The following is a 12,285-nucleotide window of genomic DNA, read 5'->3' on the forward strand; positions in this document are numbered from 1 at the left end:
TCTAATGAAATTTGTGTTATGTAATATTATCTCCTCTCTAAATATGTAATCAGTTGTCTGATATGATCTCTGAACTTAGGTAATCCAAATTGTTCAACAACAAATTGTTGTCCTTATCTTGCATGCAAAATTGCTGTCATTATCAGCAGTTATTATTGGTGTAGAGTTCGCATATCAGTGGGTTGGCATTGTCTTAATTTGTTTGGAAGGTGAATTTCTGCTCTCCAATCGACTAATTTTGATCATCCTTGGCCTCTTTGTGCGCAATGGTCTATTTGTTTGAACCGCACTCGGAAGATGGCTTTCTATACCTCTCACATATATCGCGAAGGATATATGGTTATGGACAATTTTGCTAATATGGGCTTGTCTTCTCCAACTCCGGTATGACTTGATTCCCCCCCCCCCCCAATGGCGATTCTTGCTACTTCGTTTTCAGACTATATTAGCTTTCTTGGCTTCCGCTTCTCAAATTAATGTGCATCTCGACATATAGGTTCATCTTACTTTCTTGATTTTTTCTTTAACCTTGTGATGTTGCTTTTTCTGCTTTATAGGTTTAGACCTTTAGGTTTGGCTTAGGAGGGGGGGGGGGGGGGGTTAGGTTTCATGTCCCACTCTTTTCCATGTGTATCTTTGTTGATTTTGTTTATAAAGGAGTAAGGTTTATGTCCCCCTTTCTTTTCATGTATTTGTGTTATCCTTTTTTCATGTATTATGAGGGGTTAGATTTATGTGTGCACTTTTTTTTTTATATCAATAAAATTCTCCTTGTACTGTCGAGCTTTTCTTAAAATTAAAAATAAAATAAAATTTTTTTATGGTTTAGTCCATAGTCAACAGTCACCACAAACTGAGATTGGGAAAGCAACAATGCTGCCCCACTAGACAGATTGGGAAATAATTGCAAAATCAATTGAACAAGCAACCCACAAGTCTTGTGGAGGTATTTTTCCACGATATTAAAAAGCCACTAAATCAACCGTCTGAACTAATACACTTTCTTGACTTTTGGTTTAACTTGGTCTCATTTGGTGGATTGAATTGTATAACGAGCTCATTTGGTGGATTAGATTGTACAACTCGCTACATTCAAAATATGTTGGCGGATTAGATTGTATAACTCACTACATTCAAAGATATGTTGAGGGCAAGGGCGAATGATTTTTTCCGTTTGGTGCCTAAATCTTCAACATGCCTCGAAATTCATGAGTTATCCAATCCTATGAGCGTGGGGCGTGAGATTTTTGTGATCATCCTATTTTTCATAGTTGGCTCTCATGTCAGTCAATGGTGACATTAGTCAACAAAGATCTAAATGGAAATAGCAATCTTTGCAGCCCCATTTCCTCTTTCCTTCCTTCTCATTTTTCCAGAGTAGATGGGAGGAGACTTCTAAGTCAGATAATTCATAAATATAATGGTCTTGCTAGGTTCCTCAAAATTAAGCCACCACACCCATTAAAGTTTTTCAACAAAAAAAAAAAAAAATGAGAAGTTTGCTGCACTTCTTCCTGTTCTTGATAATTATCAAGTTAGTTCACGGCCGGTGTGATGCAGATGACCTATCGGCATTGCTCCGCTTAAAGAAGATAAGCCCGCCACCAGAAGCTTTTGTTCCCCCCAAGCTTCTGTCATGGAATTCAAGTACCAACTGCTGTGCTTGGGACGGTGTTACTTGCAGTACTGACGGTCATGTCATCGGTCTTGACGTTAGCGGTGAATTTCTCGAAGGCGGGATTGACAATTCAAGCAGTCTCTTCGACCTTAAACATCTCCAAAGCCTCAATTTGTCCCGCAATTGCCAAGTAGGCAATGGCTTTCCAATTCCACCTGCAATCGGAAAGCTCACGAATTTGAGGTACCTAAACTTATCTATAACTTGCTACACAGGGCAAGTTCCATTCGCGATTACACGCTTGACAAGGTTGGCTACTCTTGATCTTTCCAGAAATTATAATCCCGGATACACTCAGTTAAAACTCTATAATCCGGATTTAAGCACGCTGGTTCAGAGCCTCACGGAGCTTAGAGAGTTATATCTTGATGGTGTAACTGTATCAGCATGGGACACTGAATGGTGCCAAGCCATATCATCTTCACTCCCAAACCTGAGGGTGTTGAGCTTGTCAGCTTGCAATCTTTCAGGTCCTATTGATCAGTCCCTCGCTAAACTTCAATCATTATCGGTGATTCGATTGGATGACAATGATCTTCCTGTGCCACTTCCAGGAGTCTTTTCCAACTTCTCAAATTTGACATCCTTGAGTCTCCGTTCATGTTTGATGCGCGGAACATTTCCTGAAGAGCTCTTCCAGGTACCCACTCTACAAACTGTTGACCTTTCCGATAATCCACAACTTCATGGTTCCTTTCCAGAATTTCCCAGGAATAATTCTCTTCAGTCCTTGGTTCTAAGCAACACAAAGTTTTCAGGGATATTGCCAGATTCTATTGGCAATCTCAAAATGTTGTCGATGATAGATATTTCAGGTTGTAGTTTCTCTGGATCAATCCCAAAGTCGATTCAAAAACTCACACAATTGGTTCATTTGTATATGTCATCAAATAGGTTCAGTGGTCCTATTGATTCTATTCACTGGGAAAAACTTGTTAATCTGCTAAATATTGTGTTGGACTCGAATTTACTCAGTGGGAGTATTCCATCTTCGATTGTTTCTCCACCCTTTTTGGAGGAACTACTGCTTTCCCACAATCAATTCTCCGGTCAACTCCCTGAATTTTCAGATGTTTCCTCCTACTTAGTTAGCCTTGATCTAAGTTTCAATAATTTGGAAGGACTAGTACCCTTGTCTGTATATAATTTTCGAGGGCTTGAAACCCTTGATCTTTCTTCAAACAATTTCAGCGGCTTTCATTTTAACAGTCCTCAACAGTTGAGTAATCTTTCGGTCATTAATCTTTCGAACAATAGCTTGTTGGTTTTATACAATGGTACAACTTCCTCATATTCCTCATTTCCTCAAATTGTGAATTTGAACTTGGCTTCTAACAAGTTGAGAACATTCCCGGATTTCTTTAGAAATTGCACTGGCTTAATTGTTTTGGACCTTTCACAAAACCAGATTCAAGGCACAATTCCTAATTGGATTTGGGGGCTCATTTCACTTAATAGTGTCAATCTTTCTTGCAACTCCTTCGTGACTCTAGAATTGCCATTAACTAATTCTTCCAGCGTGTCTGAGCTTGACCTTCACTCAAATCAACTTCAGGGACAAATCCCAGTTTTCCTACCCTATGCCGGTTATCTAGATTACTCAAGAAATCATTTCAGCTCAAATATACCAACTGACATTGGTAATTTCCTTAGCATGACTAGGTTCTTGTCTCTTTCAAATAATAACTTGCATGGGATCATTCCAGTTTCCATATGCAATGCAAGTTTGGAGTTTCTTGATATGTCCGATAACTCTTTGAGTGGCATGATTCCTCAATGTTTGACTGCAATGAGCAGTCGAGTACTTAGTTTAAGGAGAAACAACCTTACCGGAACAATTCCTGGTGGAGTTCTTGAATACTGTCGTTTCAGGATTCTAGACCTTGGTGAAAATCAAATAGAAGGTCAAGTTCCAAAATCTCTAGCCAACTGCACAGAACTAGAGATTCTAAACCTTGGAATTAATCAGATGAGGGATACTTTTCCATGCTTTTTGAAAAACATCTCCACCTTGCGCATTATGCTTTTGCGATCCAATAATTTATATGGAGGGATTGGTTGTTCAGAGACCAATGGCACCTGGCCAAAGCTTCAAATCATAGACCTAGCTCACAACAATTTCAGTGGTGGAATACCAGCAATATCTTTGACAACATGGCAAGCAATGATGGCTAACAAAGATGATTCCCGATCAAAGGCTAGGGCTCTAGAATTTCCAAATGATCCAGGGAGAGCTGTGGTTGAATTTGATTATTATGCTGCAATAACAGTTGTTGGGAAAGGTTTGGAGATGGATCTGCAAAAGATTTTGACCATCTTCACCTTGATTGACTTCTCCGGTAACAAATTCAGCGGATCGATACCTAAGGAATTGGGAGACCTCAAATCCTTGTATGTCCTCAACTTGTCAAGTAATGCTTTCACCGGTGAAATCCCATCATCCTTGGGTAACTTGCGAAAGCTGGAGTCCTTAGACCTATCAAGGAACAAGCTAAGCGGGCAAATTCCACCAGAGTTTGCAAAGCTCAACTTCCTTTCGTTCTTGAATCTTTCAAATAATCAACTGGTCGGCAGGATCCCAACAAGTACTCAGTTTACGACATTTCCCAAAGCCTCCTTCACTGGAAACAAAGGATTATGGGGGCCTCCTTTGACAGTGGATAACAAAGCAGGATCACCACCACCACCAACATTAAATGGAAGTCAGCAAAATTCTGGAGATGAGATTGATTGGGATCTTATCAGTGTCGAAATTGGATTTGTATTTGGCTTTGGAATTGCAGTCGGGTCACTTGTGTTATGCAAGAAATGGAGTAAATGGTATTACAGAGCTATGTATAAAATCCTTGTTAAGATATTCCCTCAGCTTGAAGAAAGAATCAATCCTCACCGAAGACATGTTCACATAACTCAAAGGCCGAGAAATTGAAATTGTTATGAGGAGCAATGTAGCTGGCCTCCTTGTTATGATTGTGTTCTGTAAGAAATAAGATATTTGCTTCTGCTGTCACATAATTATAAATTACGAGATGTAGTGTGAGCTTGTTCTGTTACTTTCTGATATTTTGATGTTGCAAACTTTATTTGTAAAAGGTGGATTAGAGTTGTCTGCATTTCATTCTTGTTTTTGAATGCCAGGACTATCAATGTTTTCAACCTGTTTTCAATCATCCTTCCAGTACAGGAATCAACGTTGCTCGCTATAAGGTCTACATATTTGCGATTAAATTTTCAAAGTATGGAATTTGACACATAAAACACAAACCAAAAACAGAATTGAACAAAATTGGTGATGCAAGCGACATTGAATCAATATAGTTTTACTTAAATCGCGCTTCATTTGACTCTGTTTTCACTTGTTTGGTTTTGGTTCTTAGCTTTCTTTCTTTCGTGGTTTCTCCTCTTGTTCGTATTCTTCTGTTTGTTTGTTATCATGAACGTTCACTCTGTTTTAGCTTTGATTTTTCCGGGTGAAGACTTCGTAGCCTTTGATGCAATGTAAGGCCGCCACCGCATCAATACTAGCTAAGCGGGGAAATTTCTTCATATTTCGGTGACTTACAGCATGTTGAATCTCCACTTCTTTCTGGATTAGCTGTGAGCCTTTGGCATCTATGAGGTGAGTTGAAGAGCTTTACATAAAGCTATCTAAACTATTTAAGAATCAGTCTGTCTCCTCACGCCAGAGTTAGAAGGGGTTTACGGGCGAAATGTCACCCTCTCTTCTCCAGCTGCCTGCGTAATTCATCACCTTAATCAATAATCTATGGACATCGAATAAAACAGCTTACTTGTAGCAGATTGTAAATCCCACTAGGAAAATGGGGAAAGACTTCGACGTCGACAAGTCAAGCAAGCAACAAGTCTCGTAGAAACCTTCTCCACAAAGTTAAACCCAACCCACCATATACCTTACCATCACCACAGTTTTCTTAGCCTCTTAAAGAGGAATACAATGATAAACAAGTCAATCCCTTAACGCAATCTCATTTGTCCACAATATTACAGTCTCAATCCAACTATACACATTAATGCATGCGAATTAGTAGCCAATGAACAAGTAAAATTACGAAAATGAAAAAGGAAATCTATGCATAAATGACTATGTACCGTTGATTTTTCATTTGTGACAACTGCTGAAGACATTCCTAATACCCGAGCCTACACTCTACTACATTTTCTGTCCCATATCAGCAAGAGCTTCCGATGAAAACTCCTCCGTTTTCATGGCTTTTCTTGACGCTCATTTCCTATGCCTCACTCAGCGTCCATACATTTGTGGTCTCTAGCCAATGTCATCCCAGCGATCAACGATCATTGTTGTTGCAATTGAACAACAGCCTCGAATTTGACCCTGCACAATCTAAAAAACTTGTGCAGTGGAATAATGGCTCATATTACTGTTCTTGGGTAGGTGTCTCCCGCAAAGATGGTTGTGTTTCTCATCTAGACTTCAGCAGCGAGTCAATTTCAGGTGGACTTTATCAAGTGCTCTTTTCCATCTGCAGTACATCGAGGACCTAAATTTGGCTTACAATGACTTCAACTACACTCAGATTCCATCCGAGTATAGGCGGCTAACTGGTTCGAGTAGTCTGAACTTGATGAATGCTGGCTAAGCGGGGCAGGTTCCGATTGAGATTTCGTACTTGACAAGGTTGGTAACTCTTGATTTGCAAGAGAAGATCTTCCAGGTTCTTGGTTCTAAGCGGGGCTAACTTTTCAGGGTTTCAGAACTCTATTGGCAACTTCAAAATGTTGTTCAAGATAGATATTTCGAGTTGCAATTTCACTGGATCAATCCCAAGGTCAATAGCCATTATGCTTGGCTTGATCAAAACCCTAGCTTTTCTGGTTTCAAATTTCCAATACCTAGCAAATAAGAAGCCGTCTGATCAAATCGACGAGCTGATCTTGTTCTTAGTAAGATACATACATGATAAAGTTTCAGAATATATTAGCTTGCAGCTGACTTACTCGATTTGTCGAATATTGTCATGTAATCTTAATGTTTGTGAAGTGAGCTTGTTCAAACCAAAATATTTGAGTCTTTCCATAAGTTTTCATTTTTACAAAAGTTTGAATGAATGTGAAGCTTCAACTTCTACCGAATTTATTTCAACTTTAACAAAAAAAAAAATTTTAAGCATTGTATACACATATCAAACTATGATTAGTCTTCAAGAAGGAATAGGTCCTCCCACATAACGAGCTAAGTTTTTTGTCCAATTCCTTGAGTCGGGTTTTTTTTTTATCCCTTCAATCAATATATAGTTTTTTAAGAAAATTAAGGTTCTACCATAAAATTATTTAGTGATATAAAAAGTAACTCAATTACTTATAAACACACATACAAGGTCCATTATTTCTTGAGAGTTTTAACGAAAGCTCACGGTACTGTTCACTTTAACAAAAAAACCACATTTTTACACTAAAAAATCAAACCTAGTACTATTTACTTTAATCTTTATTTTGTCATTTTCGTTAAAACTCAAAGTTTTCAAATATTTTTTTATTAGTTTTCCTTTATTTCTTTTGTGTGAGATTTATACCCTCAACAATTTTTCTATTCTTATTATGAGATTTTGAAAATACCAAATTATACAATCAAATGTGAGATTCATACGTTTACTGACAAAATTGCATGACTTTCGCTCTTTACCAACAACGACACTGAAATCAGCTTCAAAATCGTCCATAATTACAAGAACAAATAAATAATTTATCCATCTCTTCCAAGAATTGACATCCAATTCGACATGGCGCACTTGTCAATGACTTCACACTTTCTAAATTATTTAATCCGTCGGGTGCCGAAATCAACACTTCTGACCAAGAAAATGATGCATTCCAAATTAGAAATTCGCACGTTCATTGTTTAACGCGCAAAGCATAAAAAAAATGAAGATATTTTGCATAAAATAACGTATGTATATACTTTTCAGCAATATGGTTCAGGGTAGCATATTACATTTTATTAGTTTAGCCCTAAAATACTGTTGTTGAAACATGCAAACGAATCCTACTGAACTTTAAAAATCTAATAACCACAGCAGGATGGCTCGAGATCGAATTTCAGTCTCGTATTTCATATGGTTTGTTCTATTATTGATGTTGGCAAATCACACGATGATAGATAGAAAAAAGCTGAAATTCTTTTATGAAACATGCAAACGAATCCTACCTAAAATACTGTTGTTGAAACATGCAAATGAATCCTACTGAACTTTAAAAATCTAATAACCACAGCGCGATGGCTCAGGGTCGAATTTCAGTCTCGTATTTCATATGGTTTGTTCGATTCTTGATACTGGCAAATCACACGTTGATAGCTAGAAAAAAGCTGAAATTCTTCTATGAGTCTTTCCTATCTCCAAAACGATGGAATGACATTGCCAAGCTATCAGCTAGTTCATTTTTTTGTTTTTTTGTTAAAAAAAACTTAAAAAATCTAATTATTTAACGATGATGACGGTCTGGTTTTGTAACAACCACGATTACAAGAATTGATTAATATTTGAGAGACAGCCACAGTTATTTAAACTTTAAAATGCAAGCCAAAGACTTTTAAAGTAAAAAAATCAATTAGCTTTTGATCTATAGTAGTAGTCTTCACTTGATTTCATGAGGGTTCGACTAACTTGTAATGAGTTTGATACCTAATTGTTATGTAATTTGTTGCGTATGTGTTGGTCCATTGTCATTAAGAAATTTTCTCTGCATCAATAAAACAATCCTTTCAGTTTTATGTATCAAATTTTGGGGCAATTAAAGTGATTCATTTTTCTTTTCTTTTTTTGAACAAACAATATTATATATACGAGGAAGATGAGATGAGTTTAACCTTACAATGAACTAATAATAATGTGATTCAAATTCGTTTTTATCGAGAATGAAATCTAAGACCTCTCACTTACAAGTGAGGAAGAATACCACTAGACCGTAGTACTAAGTGGCCAAGTGATTCATCTTAAACTAAATGAGGCGATGGCTGATAATTGGATTATTACATAAATGTTAATCAACATGCTTATTTCATATTATTGACACATCGTTTAGTTTGCAAAATAAAATTTTAATTTCCCCAATCTTTCCCAGCATGATTACAAGCGAGCTTCTCCTAACGCGGAGATAAGACGTCATACACAGAGCCCCACCATTGTAATAATATCTCCATAAACTTCTTATTTTTCCAATAAAAAGAGTTAAAAGTATCCAAAATCTTCAAACGCATTGTGCATGCCACTAAAAAATTTGGATCAAGAAAGGGAAAGGTTATTTTTTCAATATATAAAACAAGAAAGTCAACAACCAATCTGCGAAGAGACGAACACCATTTAGGAGCTTTGAATATTCCATGTTTGCAACTTGCCGCAAGTTATCTAAGGCCGCCCAGAGGAAGAACGAACGAGTCAAACATTATACAAACGGGCACACGCGTTTCAGGGACTCTCTTCTTTCAAATCCCCATCCCAACAATTCTCTATGTTTTTTCTTCATCTGAATTCTTCGTCCTTCCGTGCTAACTCTGCTGGATTTTCGTCCGGTCAAGGACCCGAATCCACGGCCCAAAAGGGTCTTTCATGGATCTTTGCCTTCATGTATCCATTGAGAAAGTTCTAGCCTGCTCTGCTTCCTTGTCTCAGAGATTTCAATGAAAATTCCTCTGTTTTCATGGCTTTTCTTAATACCCTTTTGCTACTTTTCCATCAGCATCAACGTATTTCTCGTCTACGGCCAATGTCCTGGCGATCAGAAATCTTTGCTGCTACAATTGAAGAACAGCCTCACATTTCACCCTGCAACGTCTAAGAAACTTGTCACGTGGAACAATGGCTCAGATCACTGCTCTTGGAAGGAGTGTCCTGCAAAAAGGGTTGTGTTTCGAGTCTGGACTTAAGCAGCAAGGAAATTACTGGTGGACTTGATAATTAGAGTTCTCTTTTCGATCTCAAGTCAATCGAGTACCTGAATTTGGCAATGTAAAAGGGATAAAAAGATTATGTTTAATAGATAGTTAATGATTCAAAAAATATAGAACAATGAAAGGGTATACATACTCTGTTTTGCAGCCATAAATATGGTTTCAGAAATGCTTGGGGAATCTAATAAATTTCTGGCGGGAGCCTTTGGAGTAAGAGTTGTGTCTGATATTTCGTTTGCTGCAACATCACTAATAAAAAAGTAAACAGAGGAAAATAAAAGTGTTATCAAACATTAAGTAGTGTGGAATTTCGAACAATGAAAAATCATGAACTTGATATGAACATTTGTGAGATGAAGATATATATATATATATATATATATCGTATTTTGGGACACGTAAAAATGATTCCGGAATTGTTTGGGGTTGCTTTTGTTTTCGGAGAGATGATAGGGGCACCGTCAAAATTTGAGTCAAAAGCTGACACGTTTTCTATGGAGCTTTTGTGTCATCACTGAGATGTAAAACAGGGGCCAATTAAAGGCATTAGTGAACACTAAAAATGCGGAGATTAAAATTGAAGGCATTAGATAGATGTTAAATACACTCGCTTTTATACGTAAGCAATAATGCACACTATAGATGTAAAAATAATAATAATAATAATAATAATGTCAAAACCCACTTCCATGCCAGGTCAGAATTTTACAACCACCAAAAAATACAGGAAGGGCAATGCCATGATCTCTAGAAAATGATAATCGCATTTTGTCTGAAATTGCTCACCTCCCTTAATCTTTTCTAAAGAAGCAATGATTCGCACAATGTAACCAAATCAGAAAATAACAGATGATTACCCAAAACCCATCTCAGGAAAACTAATCCCAATAAAATTAAAAGACTGATGCATTCAAATTTCAAAGAGCAAACAAAATTAATAATAATAAAAATGAGAATTGAAAGCTCACAGACCTTGAGATTGAACCTGTCCTTCCTTTTGGATCTCTCGTTATAAATAATGCGTCAACACAGTGAATACAATCTTTTCACTTGCACTCTCTGCATATCCTCAATAACTAAAAAGCAGCAGAAGCACAACATAATACTGAGCATTAAATCTAAACCCAACTAAGGAGATCAGGTAATCTGCTCAAACATACCAACTTAGGGTCCTTGGGCCACTTTAACTATGCAAATAGACGACCTTCCGTCCTTGCATTTGACAAAAATTTCCATGTCTCATAGTTTTCCCTAAAATTGGCAGCCAATAAAATGATATAAGTAGAGGAGAATCAAGCAATGGAAACTCTACCCATACGCATATAACACATGTTTAACTGACCTCAGGTCCATAGAAAGGATGTCATGGACAACTTCATAAAGATCTTGAACAGCCTAACTGTACCTTTCTCCAGTTCAGGCGTTCCCCCTTCTTTCTGTGCATTATATAAAACGAAGCAAAAAATTTGAGAAAAAAGAAATCAATATATCAGAACAAAGCACAAACAAATAGCTATATGACAATATCAATTTTATGTAATTAGAAGAAAAGAAAACTCTGAAATATAATTTAAATTTTAGAGAGCTGCCTTCCAAGTGTTAGACAACTATCACTTGCCCAAACCGTGTTCAAGATTCCCTAGAAGGCATTTAATACTTTCAGGCCAAAAGTATCAACCCATTTGAAGAAGAAAACCCTCACCAAATTTCCGTTTTATGTTCCTAAATGCAAAGGATTAGGTATAACATTTAGATGAATTGTCATATGCACACATGTACAGACCTAAAAAGAAATATTTGAAATTTAGAGTAGGATAAATTGCTTACCTATTGGTGGTGCGGCGCGATTCATCAGATTCGGGTGAACTGGTGGTGGCAGTCGTTTGGGTGAACAGTGAACTGGTTGAGAAGCACTTGATAAGACCTACAAAATTGAATAACAACGAGAAATTAAATCCAATGAATTCAAAGATAGAAGAAACTAAACAACAGGATAAGAAACAATTGTACCTTCTTTACAATCATGTTCACACTTTTGTTTTGCTTTAATCCAACTGCAAGGGCCAATAAGTTGTTGATGGCTTTGAGTTCTAAAATAAAACGAATGCTATCAACAGTCAAATTAGATTGCTTACAACCCTAATCACCAAATTCTTCAACCCTAATCATCGCACAAAAATCATAAATAAAAAAATCCAAAACATCAGCAGAGATAACGAAAATGATAAAAACTCTAAAAAAAATTAAACAAAATTTTAAAACTTTAACTCACAGGAAGCTCTGTAACCAGTTGCACTGGCCGCCCAGTTCACAATTGTGAAGTCTGAAGAGAACCCAAAACTTGAATACTGGAATCTTGAGTTTTCTCAGACAATGGCAGATTTTCCATAGCTGATTTCAGTAACCCAAAATCAATTTAAAAATGTACATAGATTTAAATTCCAAATTGGGCATGAAATTACCTGCCTTGCCTTTGAGCGGCTGCGGCGCCTGGTGGTGGCGGTGCGAGACAGAGAGAGAGCGAGTTTGAGAAGCAGCGATCAATTTTTTGGATTAGAGAAACGGAATGAAGCACAAGACTCGAGAAGAGGCATCTTCAACGATGATGGACGCTCTACAAACAAAATCCCCAAAATCACAAAAAAGGAAAGTTGAACACAAAATCCATTTGTAAATCCAAAAT

The 12,285-nt window shown here is 37.1% G+C and overlaps 1 protein-coding gene and 1 long non-coding RNA gene across 2 annotated transcripts; one reads left to right on the top strand and one right to left on the bottom strand.

Annotated features, from left to right (window-relative positions):
• The first annotated feature begins 1,116 nt into the window (after nt 1–1,116).
• Nucleotides 1,117–4,834, top strand: LOC103959515 (receptor-like protein 7). The gene is made up of 2 exons (XM_048575206.1): nt 1,117–1,861; nt 1,952–4,834. Exons 1-2 carry the CDS (start codon nt 1,491–1,493, stop codon nt 4,605–4,607), a joined length of 3,027 nt encoding a protein of 1,008 aa, XP_048431163.1. The 5' UTR covers nt 1,117–1,490; the 3' UTR covers nt 4,608–4,834.
• A 5,152-nt stretch (nt 4,835–9,986) lies between these two features.
• Nucleotides 9,987–11,837, bottom strand: LOC108868520. The gene is made up of 5 exons (XR_007254938.1): nt 11,613–11,837; nt 11,430–11,526; nt 10,945–11,038; nt 10,575–10,853; nt 9,987–10,116 (listed from the first exon to the last, which is right to left on the bottom strand). It is a non-coding gene; the product is annotated as an uncharacterized LOC108868520 (long non-coding RNA).
• Nucleotides 11,838–12,285: the final 448 nt, after the last annotated feature.

The sequence above is a fragment of a genome, unplaced genomic scaffold (assembly GCF_019419815.1).
Source record: "Pyrus x bretschneideri cultivar Hongxiangsu unplaced genomic scaffold, Pyrus_bretschneideri_v1 Contig11, whole genome shotgun sequence".
Classification (NCBI taxonomy): Eukaryota; Viridiplantae; Streptophyta; class Magnoliopsida; order Rosales; family Rosaceae; genus Pyrus; species Pyrus x bretschneideri.